Source organism: Sturnira hondurensis, unplaced genomic scaffold (genome assembly GCF_014824575.4).
Source record: "Sturnira hondurensis isolate 20B ecotype Veracruz unplaced genomic scaffold, ASM1482457v3 Scaffold0020119, whole genome shotgun sequence".
In the NCBI taxonomy this organism is placed as follows: Eukaryota; Metazoa; Chordata; class Mammalia; order Chiroptera; family Phyllostomidae; genus Sturnira; species Sturnira hondurensis.
This window is the reverse complement of record NW_028092750.1, coordinates 2074066-2087962: the sequence shown is the minus strand read 5'-3', so window position 1 is coordinate 2087962 and position 13897 is coordinate 2074066. Positions and strand designations below refer to the sequence as shown.

General features: G+C 53.3%; 1 protein-coding gene across 3 annotated transcripts in view; it reads left to right on the top strand.

The window, feature by feature from the left end:
* Positions 1-13897, top strand: part of BMP1 (bone morphogenetic protein 1) — a 39757-nt gene that overhangs the window by 14509 nt on the left and 11351 nt on the right. For all 3 annotated transcript variants that reach the window (XR_005063989.1, XM_037028612.1, XM_037028613.1), the window contains 7 exons: positions 7793-7895; positions 9623-9739; positions 9963-10108; positions 10237-10432; positions 11357-11482; positions 12213-12373; positions 12768-12948. Coding sequence is in view for 2 of the 3 variants with exons in the window: in XM_037028612.1 (XP_036884507.1) it covers positions 7793-7895; positions 9623-9739; positions 9963-10108; positions 10237-10432; positions 11357-11482; positions 12213-12373; positions 12768-12948 (1030 nt within the window). In the remaining variant the exon portion in view is untranslated. The remainder of the gene's footprint in view (positions 1-7792; positions 7896-9622; positions 9740-9962; positions 10109-10236; positions 10433-11356; positions 11483-12212; positions 12374-12767; positions 12949-13897) is intronic.

Genomic DNA, 13897 nt, shown 5'->3' with positions numbered 1-13897 from the left:
GTGTTTCTGAGATTCATTCAGAGGCTTTTCCCATGGAGTCTGGACCTCTCACCCACCCCTGGCCCTTCATGTCCTTCGTATTTTTATTGCTCCCAAGAGTTAGCTTTAAGACTTTATTTCCCTCGGTTGGAACACGGTACTTAATGTACTACTGCAGCCTTGAGTAGCCTTGAGCTGAATTAGCTTTTATTACTGGTCACACTGTTCTTCTGGCTCAAGACCATTTTGAACCAGAATTGTACCCACCAGCAGGTAGCTGTCCTTCCATGAGCTCATCTGGTAAGCATGCCTCTGAATCTTTGGAACCCAGTTCAGTCTTGGACCAAACTATTGACTAGGACATGACTCCAAGCAGATCTAAGATCTCCCTCTGAACTGACATTGAGCCATTAATGCACAGGCTTCAGGCAGAGTCACCCCCCTGCCGTGACACCACTTACTGGCACTACCATCCAGCCATGTCTCACCCCCGGTTGACCGGGATGTGAGCCACTTCCAAGACCACACCTTTGCCATCTTTGTATTCCTGTCATAGGTAGATGGGTTGTCTTACCAAATCAAGTCCACTGAGCCACTAGGGAGTAAACCCTCCCCCTTTTAAAAAAGGAAATGAGATTGCGACATACCTTATTTCAAGTGAACCCAAGCTGGCCCCTAGTAATCAAGTGTTTATTTTCCAGATGCTCACAGCTCATCTGCTTAATTGGGGATTGACATTCAGCTCAGTGGTTTGCAATTCCCAGAATTCACTCCAAACCCCTTCTCCTAGCACACGCACATACCACGTACACCTCTCCTGAAACCGGGGAAGCTTTCGTTCTGAGTTCCCAAGATTACAGACACTAATCACATCTGCAAATTATTTGATTTTCCTCTGCTGTCATTTTTGGGCCTAGACACAGGAGCTAACTTACAGAGGGCTTCACTGTCTTCCCTTATGTGTTACTGAGCTTCTGTTTCCTTTCCAAAGGATGCTGACTTTATTTTTGTAACTTGAAGATTATTTCAGTAATGACAAACTTCTGCTGAGGGTTGAATCATTCCATCATCTGCCTTCATTAATGTTCTGCCACCTTCCCTCAAAAGTGAACTCATCCTTTCTTTGTTCTTCTTCTTGTCCTGAATCTAACATAGAAATTGCACTCCATTTAGCTGGTTTGTGCTGCCCATGGCTTCCCGCATTCCTCTGCCGAGGGCCTTCGCCATTCCAGCCTCTGCAAATGCTACTGCAGATAATAATATTAATAACAACTAATGATTGTGGGGCATAGGATTGGCCAGTCATGTGTTAAGATCTTTATGTGTTATATCTTTAAAAAAAATTTTTTAAATCCTCACCCAAGGGTATGTTTATTGATTTTAGAGAGAGGGGAAGGGAGAGAGAGAGAGAGAGAGAGACATCGATGTGAAAGAGGAACATCAATCCGTTGCCTCTTGAACACACCCCGACTGGGGACCAAACCCCAAACCTAGGCGTGTGCCCTGACCCGGGGTCAAACCCACAGTCTTTGGTGTGTGGGACCGTGCTCCAACCAACTGAGCCACCTGGCCAGGGCCATGTGTTATATCTGTTGATTAATACAATAACATTATAGGCCGGACACTAAAGATACCCTCATTTTGCATATGAGAAAACTTGGAAAAATCAAGTAACTTGCCCAAGATCACATTGAACTTGACGATGAGACAAAAGGCTCCACTTGCAATACGATGTGAAATGGGACAAANTGTGTTATATCTTTTAAAAAAATTTTTTAAATCCTCACCCAAGGGTATGTTTATTGATTTTAGAGAGAGGGGAAGGGAGAGAGAGAGAGAGAGACATCGATGTGAAAGAGGAACATCAATCCGTTGCCTCTTGAACACACCCCGACTGGAGACCAAACCCCAAACCTAGGCGCGTGCCCTGACCCGGGGTCAAACCCACAGCCTTTGGTGTGTGGGACCGTGTTCCAACCAACTGAGCCACCTGGCCAGGGCCATGTGTTATATCTGTTGATTAATACAATAACATTATAGGCCGGACACTAAAGATACCCTCATTTTGCATATGAGAAAACTTGGAAAAATCAAGTAACTTGCCCAAGATCACATTGAACTTGACGATGAGACAAAAGGCTCCACTTGCAATACGATGTGAAATGGGACAAAGGCCTGTCCCATTTCAGCCAAACTGGGTGCCCACCAGCACCTGGCCCTTGGGGATAAGGGACAGGAGACAGCCCGCAGCCGCGAGGAGTGGAGGGCAGCGTAGAGCGCCGCTTCCTTTCCTGCTCAGGGCGTTTGCGAGTCCTCGAGGGTCCTGAGCCTCAGCTAGGATCTGCTTCCTCCCCATTGTTCCGGGCTGGCGTGGGTGGGTCCGAGTCTCTTGTGGGCACGTGGCTTTGCCCCAGGAACCTCTCTTTGCCCTGCCTGCACCCTCCATAATTCCCAGAAACCCCCCATCCTTTTTCGGAGGCATGCCAGGCTAATTAAAAATGCCAGGTTAATTAATGCTTGATTGTAGAAATGCAAAACATAAAGCCTGCCCACGGTCCTGGATGAAATTGTAGAGTTGTAAGTGAACTGAAGATGAACCCTGGGGACAGGACATTTAAAGAGCCTGCAGAGGCTGGGGCGCCGGAAGAGGGTGACATCACACGATAATAATGGGCACTCTTTGTTATTTAACAATTGTGTGCCAGGCATCTTACATACGTGATTCACTTATTCCTCACGATGTTTTTGTGATGCGGGTAGGATGTCCCTACTGGACAGATGAGGTAGCCGAGGCGGAGGACGTGAGTAAGTCTGCCCGAGTTCACACAGTAGTTATGTTGGAACCAGCGTCAGTTCTAGGGCCACCTGGTTCCAAAGTCTACGCTCTTTCAACAGCGAACCTTACATAAACCCACCTGTGCGAGCTGATGGACTTTGACATCTCTTTGGCTGCTGAGAGGTTGTTTTCCACTGGTCCCTAGTTCTCAGCGTATTGCCGGAAATATGAACTATCCAATACAACTGTGCAAGCCAGGGGTATGTCAAACAAGAGAAAGAGCCACTTTGGAAGGTTTCTTTGAGGGTCCCCCAGTTTCTTTGAGGGTCCCCAGTTTCTTTGAGGGTTCCCCACAATGAGCAGCTGCCCTGAGGAGGATGTACACTGTTTTCTAGGCAATGAAGCCAGCCTCTATGACCACAAAAGTGATTTCAGAGGGAGGTCATGGTCGAATGTGGCAGAGGAGTCAAGAAGATAAAAACTTAAAATGCCTTTTGGATTTAGCAGAATCCACCTTCGTTCCCTCCTTGCCTTCTGGTACCCTGCCTAGTCTTCCAGGCCCAAACCAGATTCTACTCATCTGTGACGCCTTCCCTGCCTTCTGCCCCGTCTTCCAGTGGACAGAGAGGACCCTCCCGTCCTCGGCAAGGCTGAGCCAGGCCCTGTCTGCCCTGCTTCTCAGGCGCTGAAGGGTGTGGGCACTGAGGATGGAGGGAAAGTTGACACTTGGTTTTTGCACAGTAGTTGGCAACTTGATGGCAGCCTGGGGAGGCCCCGTGGAGTTGTGGTTAAGGGTGCAGGTTTAAGAGAGAGAGTGCCTGGGTTTGACACCCAGTGGCGCTCTTTACCAGGGACGCTGTCTAACCTCTCTGTGCCTTTGTTTCCCAAATGGGCCTGGCAATAGCCCCTCCTTCACGGGGCTGACACGGGGGTTAAACCAGTTGGGGAACACAACATGGGTAGAGCAATGCCTAGCCCAAGGCGGGCGTTCGGCTGTCAGCTGCGGTGCCCGTTCTTTGTTCGCCATCTGTGAAATGAGTGAGGCCCGGCCCACTCCCTGGGGCCAGGTGCCTCCCTCTCACCTCCAGGATTCTGGTCTGAACAACTTCAGACGTCCAACTATCTCAGGCAAACTCAAGTCCAATCGTGAAATTAACATTGACGGGGTGACATACGCTGTGGCTGTAAGTGCAATATGATGTGCGTTGTGTGTGTGTGACACGCGTCAGACAGTGTCGTGAACTTCACCTATATAAACTTAATTCACCTATAGTGATGTCCCTTCACTGAGGCATGACCCCTCAGTTTCATGAGACAGGTACTGTCATAGTCACCATCTGACAAATGAGGCAATGGAGGCACAGAGGAGTTAAAGGTGGGCCGGACTGAAGCCAGACTGGGTGCCCAAGGGTGGACGTGCCCCTCCCACTCCTCCTTTAGAGTGTCCGACAAACACGAGGATTACTTCCCGCATGCGGAGGGCACCCAGAGACTGCACCCCATTCCACCTGGCAACCCTCCTCCCCCAGGACAGTCATCAGGACCACCTGCATTCTTCAGACAAGCACACTGAGGCGTGAAGGAGTTGAATCAAGCCACCGGTCCAGGGTCACTAGCCAGGAAGTGGTGGAGCTGGCCAGGTTTTCTTTGGCAGCGGGTCATGTCCCTGCCACTAGAGCACAGCTGTTTCCACATGACAAGTTGTTACAACATTTAATTAGACACCTCCGGTCTCAATATAGCCCCTGCCGCACCTCCCTGTAGATGCCCCAACTGCCAGCACAGGTCCCTTCCTCCGGTGTCAGGCAGCCTCGCAGCCTCTGGGTCCTCCTGCCACGTAGATCTTGGGTGGGCCCTTTGGGTTTCCGCCGGCTGGGCCAGCGTGGTTTCTTCTCCAGAGGGTCGGAGCTGATCTACCCTGGACAGAGCCGGGATTGTTCCTGAGGAGGAGGGGCAGTTGCTGCTGTTCTTAGCGCAGCTGCTGAGCAAAGTGATTGACAGCCCAGAGAGGCCACACGGAGCAGTGGTTAGGGGTGTGGGCCTGGAGGCCACAGTGCCCTCACTCGGCCCTGTGCATTTCTTCTTCCATCCAGCAACTCTTTAAAAGGTTCTTTTGTTCTTTCTTAGATATAAGGTGGCATATGCATGCCGTAAAAATTTTGAGCAATCTAGGAATTGGGTAAAAAGCTAATATCGTCCCCGTGATCCTCCTCCAAATCCCATTCCTCAGAGGCAACTAAGCATTGGTAACACTCAGGATACCCTTCCGGAACCTTCTGGGTACGTGTGTGGTCTTCCACGATGTGCTCTTCGCTCAGCAGTAAGTCTTGGCCATCAGTCCCTGTCAGCGCAGGCAGGTCTGCCTTAGTTTCTTGGCTGCTCGGCGCGCTACTAACTCGACTTCCCTTAATGTAATTGTCAGCACCTGCAGCTGTCTAGCGATGGATGTTAATTTAGGTTTTTCCAGGTTTTCAAAAATGCTACCATAAGTATCTTGAAACTGACATCTTTATACACTGCAGCTAGTGTGTCTGTAGAACAGATCGTTAAAAGCAAAATGCTCCCCCAGAAATGTTTATGAAGGAACCACTATGTGCTTTGCCCCGAAGGTGCCGTAGTGCAGGAGACTTCCTCCGTGGTCACATTCACTCATTTCCTTAAAAGATGAAATACGTAATGAGACGCAGGCTCCATAGCTAGACCGGACATTCCATTTCAGTTTTCCCAAATGCTAGGACTTGTATTATTACAACACTCTCAATGATGATTAATAATTATCCAGAGTAACGTGGTGCGTGTCACATGATCTCACTCAGTGACATACATCTCTGAGTCCCACAGCTGATAAAGTTTTCCAAACACAAACATACTTAAGCTCACGAACCAACGGAGAGACGAAAAGTGGACCAAGAGTTCTAACTAGTGAGGAGGGATGTGAGGACGAGGCGGTGAAAGGCAGTGAAGACACTGGAGCCTCTGTGGGCTGCGGGTCCTAGTGAACCGGAAGGGTTGTTGGCTCAGTGTACAGACGGAGTGAGCGAGGAGAGATGGGGGCATGTGGATGGAGGATGGGGCCCTTGAACTTGAGACTGGGGATGATGAGGTCTCGGGCATGTGCTATGTGTAGCCAAGAAGGGATAGAGAGGGAGAGGGGAGGTCAGGAGATGGGAAGGATCATCTAGATCAGCGATTTTCAACCTTTTTCGTCTTGTGGCACACATAAACTGATTACTGCCATTCCGCCCCGACCAGCGTGGCTCGGTCGGGCATCCTCCTGCAAGGCAAAAGTTCGCAGGTTCGATCCCCAGTTGGAGCACACGTGTAGGTTGTGGGTTTGGTCCTGGGTCGGGGCACAGTCCCCAGTCAGGGTGCGCACGAGAGGCAGCCTATCAATGTTTCTCTCTCACATTGATGTTTTTCTTTTTCTCCTTCCCTTTCCCTCAATCTAATAAGTAAATCTTTTAAAATATAAAAGAATTAAAATTCTCTGACACAGCAAAAATGCATTTTTTTGCCAGTCTGACAAAAATATGGGTATAATATTGACTCATTCAAACCAGACAGCTGTTGTGTTGGCCGTTGTAACTTTTTTATTTGACAACCTAAGGGAACAGAGTTCAGGGCCCTGACTAAACAGCCAGGTGCTGCATGTTTGAAAAATCCTTGGGGCGCACTGGCTGGAAATCGCCGATCCAGTGGACAGTGAAATCACCAAGAGTTCTGACGGGCCCGTGCTAGAGAGTGACCGTGAGTCAGAAGCTCTTCCTGACCCTCTGCAGGCTGCAGCCCTGACCGCGGCTGCGGACGGCAGTCGCCAGCACCTGCATCGGGGTCCTTTTTACTCTGGCCTCTTTTTGCTTTTGCCCATGACTCTGCAGTGATCCGGAGGGGAGACAGACCTTCTTGTCCCCTTCTCCTCCAACAGGGAACCCAGCTGGCACCTAATAGCTGAGCCCCCGGGGCCATCTCGTGTCCAAGCACGCACCTCACCATTCACAATGGCCTGTTCTTTGGAGTCTCTGCTTGTTGCACGGAGAACATACAATGGGCTTTAGGGTTCATTTTGGAAACTACTAAGGGAGCAGTTTCCCTCCAGAAAAGTGTGCTTCTCTACCTATTAATGTGCCCACCTGCTGGGAGAGTTGGTACTTAGCAGGTCAGACATTCCTGCAGGATTTGGTGAACATGTGATGAGTTCAGAGGCTGAAATGAGCTCATGGTGGGAGACACTCTGGGCAGTGCCCACCCCGTGAGGCAGCTTGTCGGGTGAGATGTTCTTCCTCCTTATACCACGCGGTAGCTGAGGTTCGGGGAGGTTGGGGGGTTTACCTGAGGGACTCACTGCAGGAAATGTGGAAGGGGATTCAAACCTAGTCCACGTGACTGGAGCCCGAGTGTTTTCACTGATCTTTTCACGAGTATGTTTTATCCTTCTAAGTGCTAAGCTCCTTGACAGGCGTGTATCTTAAACTCATTCAGGGGAAGGATGAGGACCTGGGAGGATTCCCCAGGGGAGGATCATGGCCCGCTGCCCAGAATCCGTGCTGAATAAACCCAGTGAGGAGGGGGGGGCTCAGCCGGTCCTTCCCCTGCCTCTTCCCCCTAGACCCTTCGTTCCCATTTCAGACCCCCAGCACCACCTGCCGCCTGGGCCTTCCTCTCCCCTCCGCTTTCCTGTCAGACGCTGTGGTTTCTGTGATTCAGGCTGAGCACAGAGGGCTGGGCGTGACCTGAAGCGATGGCTCCACTGTGCTAGCGGAAACAGTGCAATGAACCCCTGGTCTAGTGACGCATTCACAAAGCCATGCGTTTCAAGTGAGGACTGGCCCTGGGGAGCGGGAAGCCTGCTGACTGGAATAGGCAGACAGCTGGGGGAGTGACATTTCTGTGCCAGGAACTCCTTTTTGAAACGCTTAACTGTTTATTACCCGCAGCAAACCGCCTTGCCAAAGCAGGACAGCGGTCATGGGGCTGGAAGGCGAGGCCCACGAGGTGTGGGGAGCAACATGACCCCTTTCCTCCTCCCTTCCCCCCTAGATCATTCTGAACTTCACGTCCATGGACCTGTACCGCAGCCGCCTGTGCTGGTACGACTATGTGGAGGTCCGAGATGGCTTCTGGAGGAAGGCGCCTCTCCGAGGTAAGGCGCTAGCCCACCCCTGCCTCCTCCACAGCTGATTCCTTCTTAGAACAACTTCACACTCCCCTGGGACACAATGCTTGGCCAAGGGTGACACCCTGCTGTGGGAGCCAGGCCTGCGAGCTGCATCGCCAACTAGCTGTGTGACTTTGGGCAGGCCCCTTTCCCAGTCTGGACCTCAGGGTCCTTGGTACAGGCTTCCAGGCTCCCTCCTGGGGGCTGTCAGTGGACAGGTTGAGGGAGTCACCTGAGTCAGCAGAGATGGACAAGCTGTTCTGTGCAACCACAGTTCCAGGCTCTTCCTCATCTGGGCCATTCAGAGGCCTTGTGTCCTCCTGCAAGGGCTGGCCTGAGAGTGGCTGCAGAGCCGGCTGGTACACCACAAGGGCTCCGTGGCCCAAACTCGTTCTCTCGGGGCACTCTTTTCCTCGGGGGCAGGGAGCGGTAAGTAGGGAATGAGTGGGTCAGACCTGCAGGACAGAAGGTGGTTTAACAGACACAGGGTCAAGTCCAAGAGGGGAGTTCTAAGAGCATACTGGCAGCAAGCCTAAGGAGCTCTGTGCACTCTCCTTCTCCAGTGTGGGCAGGATCCCAGGTCACTCAGGACTGTTCGTTGGCATCTGGGCCTTTGACCCACAGCCTGTGCTGCAGCAGGCTGACAACCCCTTGCTCGTCCTCTTTCTCCCCCTGTTGTTGGCATTCGAGATTTCCTATTAGTTACCTAAAGCAGCTGTTACTACATTTGTCTGCTGATGAGCGAGCGTTTCCGAGACCGCAGTCTATTTTCGTGGCTTCCGTTCCGAGGTCAGCCCCTCTGTCCCTTGCTGAAAGTTGGGAAACACCCATCTTATTAGGAACATACAAAGCGTCCCTGGTGGATCCCTGACAACAAAGAATTCCACAGATGGCTGGACTCAGCCACTTGCGTGGATTCTTGTCCGGTTTTGTTTCAAAGGGGACATTTTCCTGAAACAGTCCCGGATTCTGCAATTTATCTGGGGCCCTGTGGCATCCCCTGCATGTGGCCAAATGACACACTGTGTATGTACAAGGAAAATTGTGTTGGCTCTGGTTATTGTTTACGTGGAGATCAAATAAGAAAAGATAAGCAACGATGGTAATGTGCTCTTTAAAAAAAGTAAATGAGCCCTGGCTGGTGTAGCTCAGTGGACTGAGCACAGGCCTATGAACCACAGGATTGCAGTTTGATTCCCAGTCAGGGCATACGCCTGGGTTGCAGGCCAGTTCCCAGCAGGGGACTCACGAGAGGCAACCATACATGGATGTTTCTCTCCCTCCTTCCCTTCCCCTCTAAAGATAAATAAATAAAATCTTTAAAAAAAAGAAGTGCTCTTAGAAAAAAAGTAAAAAAATTTTAAATAAATAAGTAAGTAAATAAATAAATAAGTAAATAAAAACATACACAGTTGGTTATTTCAAAGAGTCATCTCTGCTCCCAGAAACAGACTCATTCTACCCTTCAAGTGCACAAAGTCCTCTAGAAGGGATCTCTGTCTGGCTCTTCAAGGCCAAGTTGGACCTTGGTCCAGACAGGCCCACTGGAGGGTATGGGGTCTTGGGACTGTGTGCCGAGTGCAGACCAGTGCCCGAGTCCCTGAGTCCCCCAGGGAGGTGGCGTGGGCTTCCTGGAGAGACAGCCTGGTGTGAGGAGGAGATGGTGACTCACTTTGGGCCTCACCGTCCCCCTGTCCCTGCTGTCTCCACAGGCCGCTTCTGCGGGGGCAAACTCCCTGAGCCGATCGTCTCCACTGACAGCCGCCTCTGGGTTGAGTTCCGCAGCAGCAGCAACTGGGTGGGGAAGGGCTTCTTTGCGGTCTATGAAGGTACGGAGGGTGAGGCAGTGGTGGGCAGTTAGCCCAGGGTCCCTGGCATCCGAGAACCACTCCCTCTGGCACCAGAAGAGATTCCAGTGGGATTGGGAGGAGGGACACTGGGAGGCTGGGGGCACGTGGGAAGGGCTGGAGGAGCTGGGAGAGGGACTCTTGAGCAAGACAGAGCATTCTCACTGACCTCCCCCTTTTCCCACCTAATACTGTGTTCCCAAAGCCATCTGTGGAGGAGATGTGAAAAAGGACAATGGCCACATCCAGTCGCCCAATTACCCAGATGATTACCGGCCCAGCAAAGTCTGCATCTGGCGGATCCAGGTGTCCGAGGGCTTCCACGTGGGCCTCACCTTCCAGTCCTTCGAGGTAGGCCAGACACCCTGTGATCCATTCATGCCCCAGTTGCCCCCAGGACAGCCCAGCCTTCCACGGGCTTCTAGGTGTCAGGCCCTGGCCACCAGAGCATCCCCGCTCACTGAGCTCCTGACCCCCAGATTGAGCGCCACGACAGCTGTGCCTATGACTACCTGGAGGTGCGCGACGGGCACAGTGAAAGCAGCACCCTCATTGGGCGCTACTGTGGCTATGAGAAGCCCGATGACATCAAGAGCACATCCAGCCGCCTTTGGCTCAAGTTCGTCTCTGACGGATCCATTAACAAAGCTGGTTTCGCTGTCAACTTCTTCAAAGGTGCCTCCTTCCCCAGCCCCCCACCCATCCGCTCCATTTTCTTTTTATTTTCTTCATCTTGTTTTATTTGGTAAGAACTCTCAGCATGCGAACCACCCTCTGAACATGCCTTTGAGTGCACCATGCACAGTTGCTAGCCGCGGGCACCACTGCCTGTTTCCACATCTTGGTTGTTGTAAATAGGGCTGTGATGACTCCCTTCCTCCCTCATTCACATGTTCAACCCAGACTGGGAACGCATAGACCCTAGCACCCTGCCCTTGACTTTGTGGCCTAAATGGGGAGAAAAGGGCCGCCCCACTGAAAAACTGCATAGCTCATTGAGCAAATGACAAACTTGACAAACTTAAGTACACCTGACACATAGTAGGTATGCGGCCAGGAATTGAAATGACAATGCAGGAGGTGCCTTAACACCCAGAAGTCAGCGTGCTTCTGCATGCATGAGGCCTAGAGGCAGGAAGGAACTCAGGGAGGGAGCAGGGTGGCGGGGACAACATATCCATGTGACCTGGGGCAGGAGGCTCTGCCTGAACCCCACTTCCTCAACTCTGGAGTCTGGGTGGTAACAGCCCTCCATCAGTGGCGCCACGTAGGGATGAAAGAATAGTTCTGAGTGGCAGAGGAGAGGCCCCTGTAAAGGGTGTGGTCAGAGAGAAGGCTCTGGGCTGCCCCCGTCCGGCCCTTCGGGTCACTGCCTGTCCCTCTGGGGCTCTCACGAGGAGGATCCCCTGGGGACTGGGTGGGGCCAAGAGGCTGGCCTCAGAGCTGAGTGGCTTATAGCCGAGTGCCTAGAATGGGGCTGTGGCTGTGGCTGTCACAGGAAGCCCTGGGGACCCTGGACTTGCCTCTCAAGCAGAAGCAGGAGCGGGGGCCCTGGCCCCTGCCCAGGAGCCCCTAACACCCCCCCTTTAATCCCGGCAGAGGTGGATGAGTGCTCTCGGCCCAGCCGCGGGGGCTGTGAGCAGCGCTGTCTCAACACCCTGGGCAGCTACAAGTGCAGCTGTGACCCCGGGTACGAGCTGGCCCCCGACAAGCGCCACTGCGAGGGTGAGGACCCCCGGACCTCCCAAGACACCGCTCCCTCCCCGACCCACACCCCCCAGCTCATGCCCCTTCCTGGAACAGCTAGGGCTCCTAGGATGGCCTTTGCCACCCATGGGTAAGGAGCATGTTTTGTGACTTAATCCCCACCCCCCCGCCCAGCCCCGGCGGCACGAGGTTCGAGGTTCTCAGGACTGATGTATGGTACTCTGGGGCATTTTTCCCATTTTATTTTGTTTTTTAAAATGCTTATCTTGACCTGCGGATTGATGTCGTCACCCACCAGAAGGTCCTGATCCACAATTTGGAAACCACTGCTCTTGGACAGGCACTGAGTTTAGCCTCTCCCTGTGAATGTCCCTGAGAGGCTGGTGGCCGCGTGCTGCGGCTCACTGACTCCGGCTCAGCCTGCTCTTCCTGAGTGGCTTCTCTCCCCACTCACCTCTGAGCGGCCCCTCTTGGTTCCTCCCGGTCCCCACTGCCCACTGACAGCGCCTTCCTCAAGCCCCTTGCTCTTCCTCTTGGCAGATGCCCTGACCCACGTAAAACAGAAGTGGCCACGCACACACATCTCCACTCACACTCTGATGCTACCCCCACCCCCTGCCTCCTCCCCTCTGTCCTGGAGGGACCAGACCCAAGCCCCATCCCCCTTAGTGCGCCCCGGCCCATGTCTCATGCCCTTCCTTAGAGCGGGGACTCCTGGAGGGTGACGCCACCTCCTTTCTGCCCCCAGCTGCCTGCGGTGGATTCCTCACCAAGCTCAATGGCTCTATCACCAGCCCAGGCTGGCCCAAGGAGTACCCCCCTAACAAAAACTGCATCTGGCAATTGGTGGCGCCCACCCAGTACCGCATCTCCCTGCAGTTCGACTTCTTCGAGACTGAGGGCAATGACGTAAGTGCTGCCTGGGGCTGAGGAGATGCAAGAAGGTCTGAGTTGTGGAGCCCAGCTTGATGTCTGCTTACTATCCCCTGAAAGAAATATACTCTAAGAATGTAGAGGGGAGAGGGACATGGGGAAGGGGGCTGCTCAGAGGGAAGGGCCTTGAAGACCTGGGAGCCCTTGGCACGTGGCATCTGGAAGCCTGTGGAGTGGGCAGGGCTGGGTCCTCTGTGGGGAGCACGAGAAGATCCATCTGATGGCAGCAGGGTGGCACCGTTTGGAGCTGTTAGATTTGGTAAAGCAGGGCTGCAGGGGAAAGGACCCATGGAACAGGAGGCCCCGCAGGTGGGGGTGGTCAGGAGAGGCTTCCTGGCAGAGCTGGGTCTGGAGCTGCGCTGCCCGGCAGGTGTGCAAGTACGACTTTGTGGAGGTGCGCAGTGGACTCACGGCCGACTCCAAGCTGCACGGCAAGTTCTGTGGCTCTGAGAAGCCCGAGGTCATCACATCCCAGTACAACAACATGCGTGTGGAGTTCAAGTCGGACAACACAGTCTCCAAAAAGGGCTTCAAGGCCCACTTCTTCTCAGGTAACCTGGACTCCCCAGCTCTGAGCTGCTGTCCTGCTTCCTGCCAAGTCACCCTGCACTCCCCAGCAGCCCGTGCCCCGTGCCTGCAGCAGGGTCTGTCCCCCGCTCCCTTGCTAGCCCTTCACCACCAGGCCAGCCCCTCTACCCTGAGCCCCGTTATTCCTGAGCCCTTGGGGCTCTGGCGGCTGGCCTGAGGCCAGGCAGGACATAGGTAGCACACAGACTTGCAGAAGTGAAGGGAGAGGGTGGTCCAGGTGTCAGGGGCCTGAGACACGCAGGCCCTGGGCACAGGCGGGAGGACACAGGGTGCGTGCAGGGGCAGGAGGGCTTCGCCCTGGACCAGGTGATGCAGATCGTCCGGCTGCAGCCAGGCTGCTCATCAGACCCTGCAGGCTGCAGGTGGGTCTGGGCCTAGGCAGGACCCTCCCTCCCTCCCATACCCTAGCCTTTCTGCTGCCCCTCAGCCTGCAGGTGGGGGACTCAGATTCAACCAGCATTTGTTTTATCTAATTTATTAATTATTCACTTAAAAATGGTTTATTATATTATTATTATATTAACTTATTTATGGTTATATATTCTTTAGTCAGTTAGTTGATTGACAGCTGCCTTGGGGTCTAGTCCCCTGATGGTCCCCTCTTTAGGTGACCTAAAGGGTAGTTGGCAGCCCTGCCAGGCCTCTCTGAGCTTGACCTCCAGGTAGTCCCAGAAGACCTCTCCCCTGCTTTATTAATCCCTCCGTCCTTGGCCCTGGGTCCAGGCTGGGAGGTGGCCAGTGGTCTTCCTCACTGGTGGTCGCAATCCCAGTAGGACCTGGGACTCAGGCAGTGCCGGGCAGCGGCTTCAGGGGACTGAGTGTGGGAGAGTGGGAGGACTTCGTGGGACGCAGCCAGGGATCGACCTCTCCGGCACACCTGGTGGGCCGGGCATGGGGCAGCAGGAAGGCAGG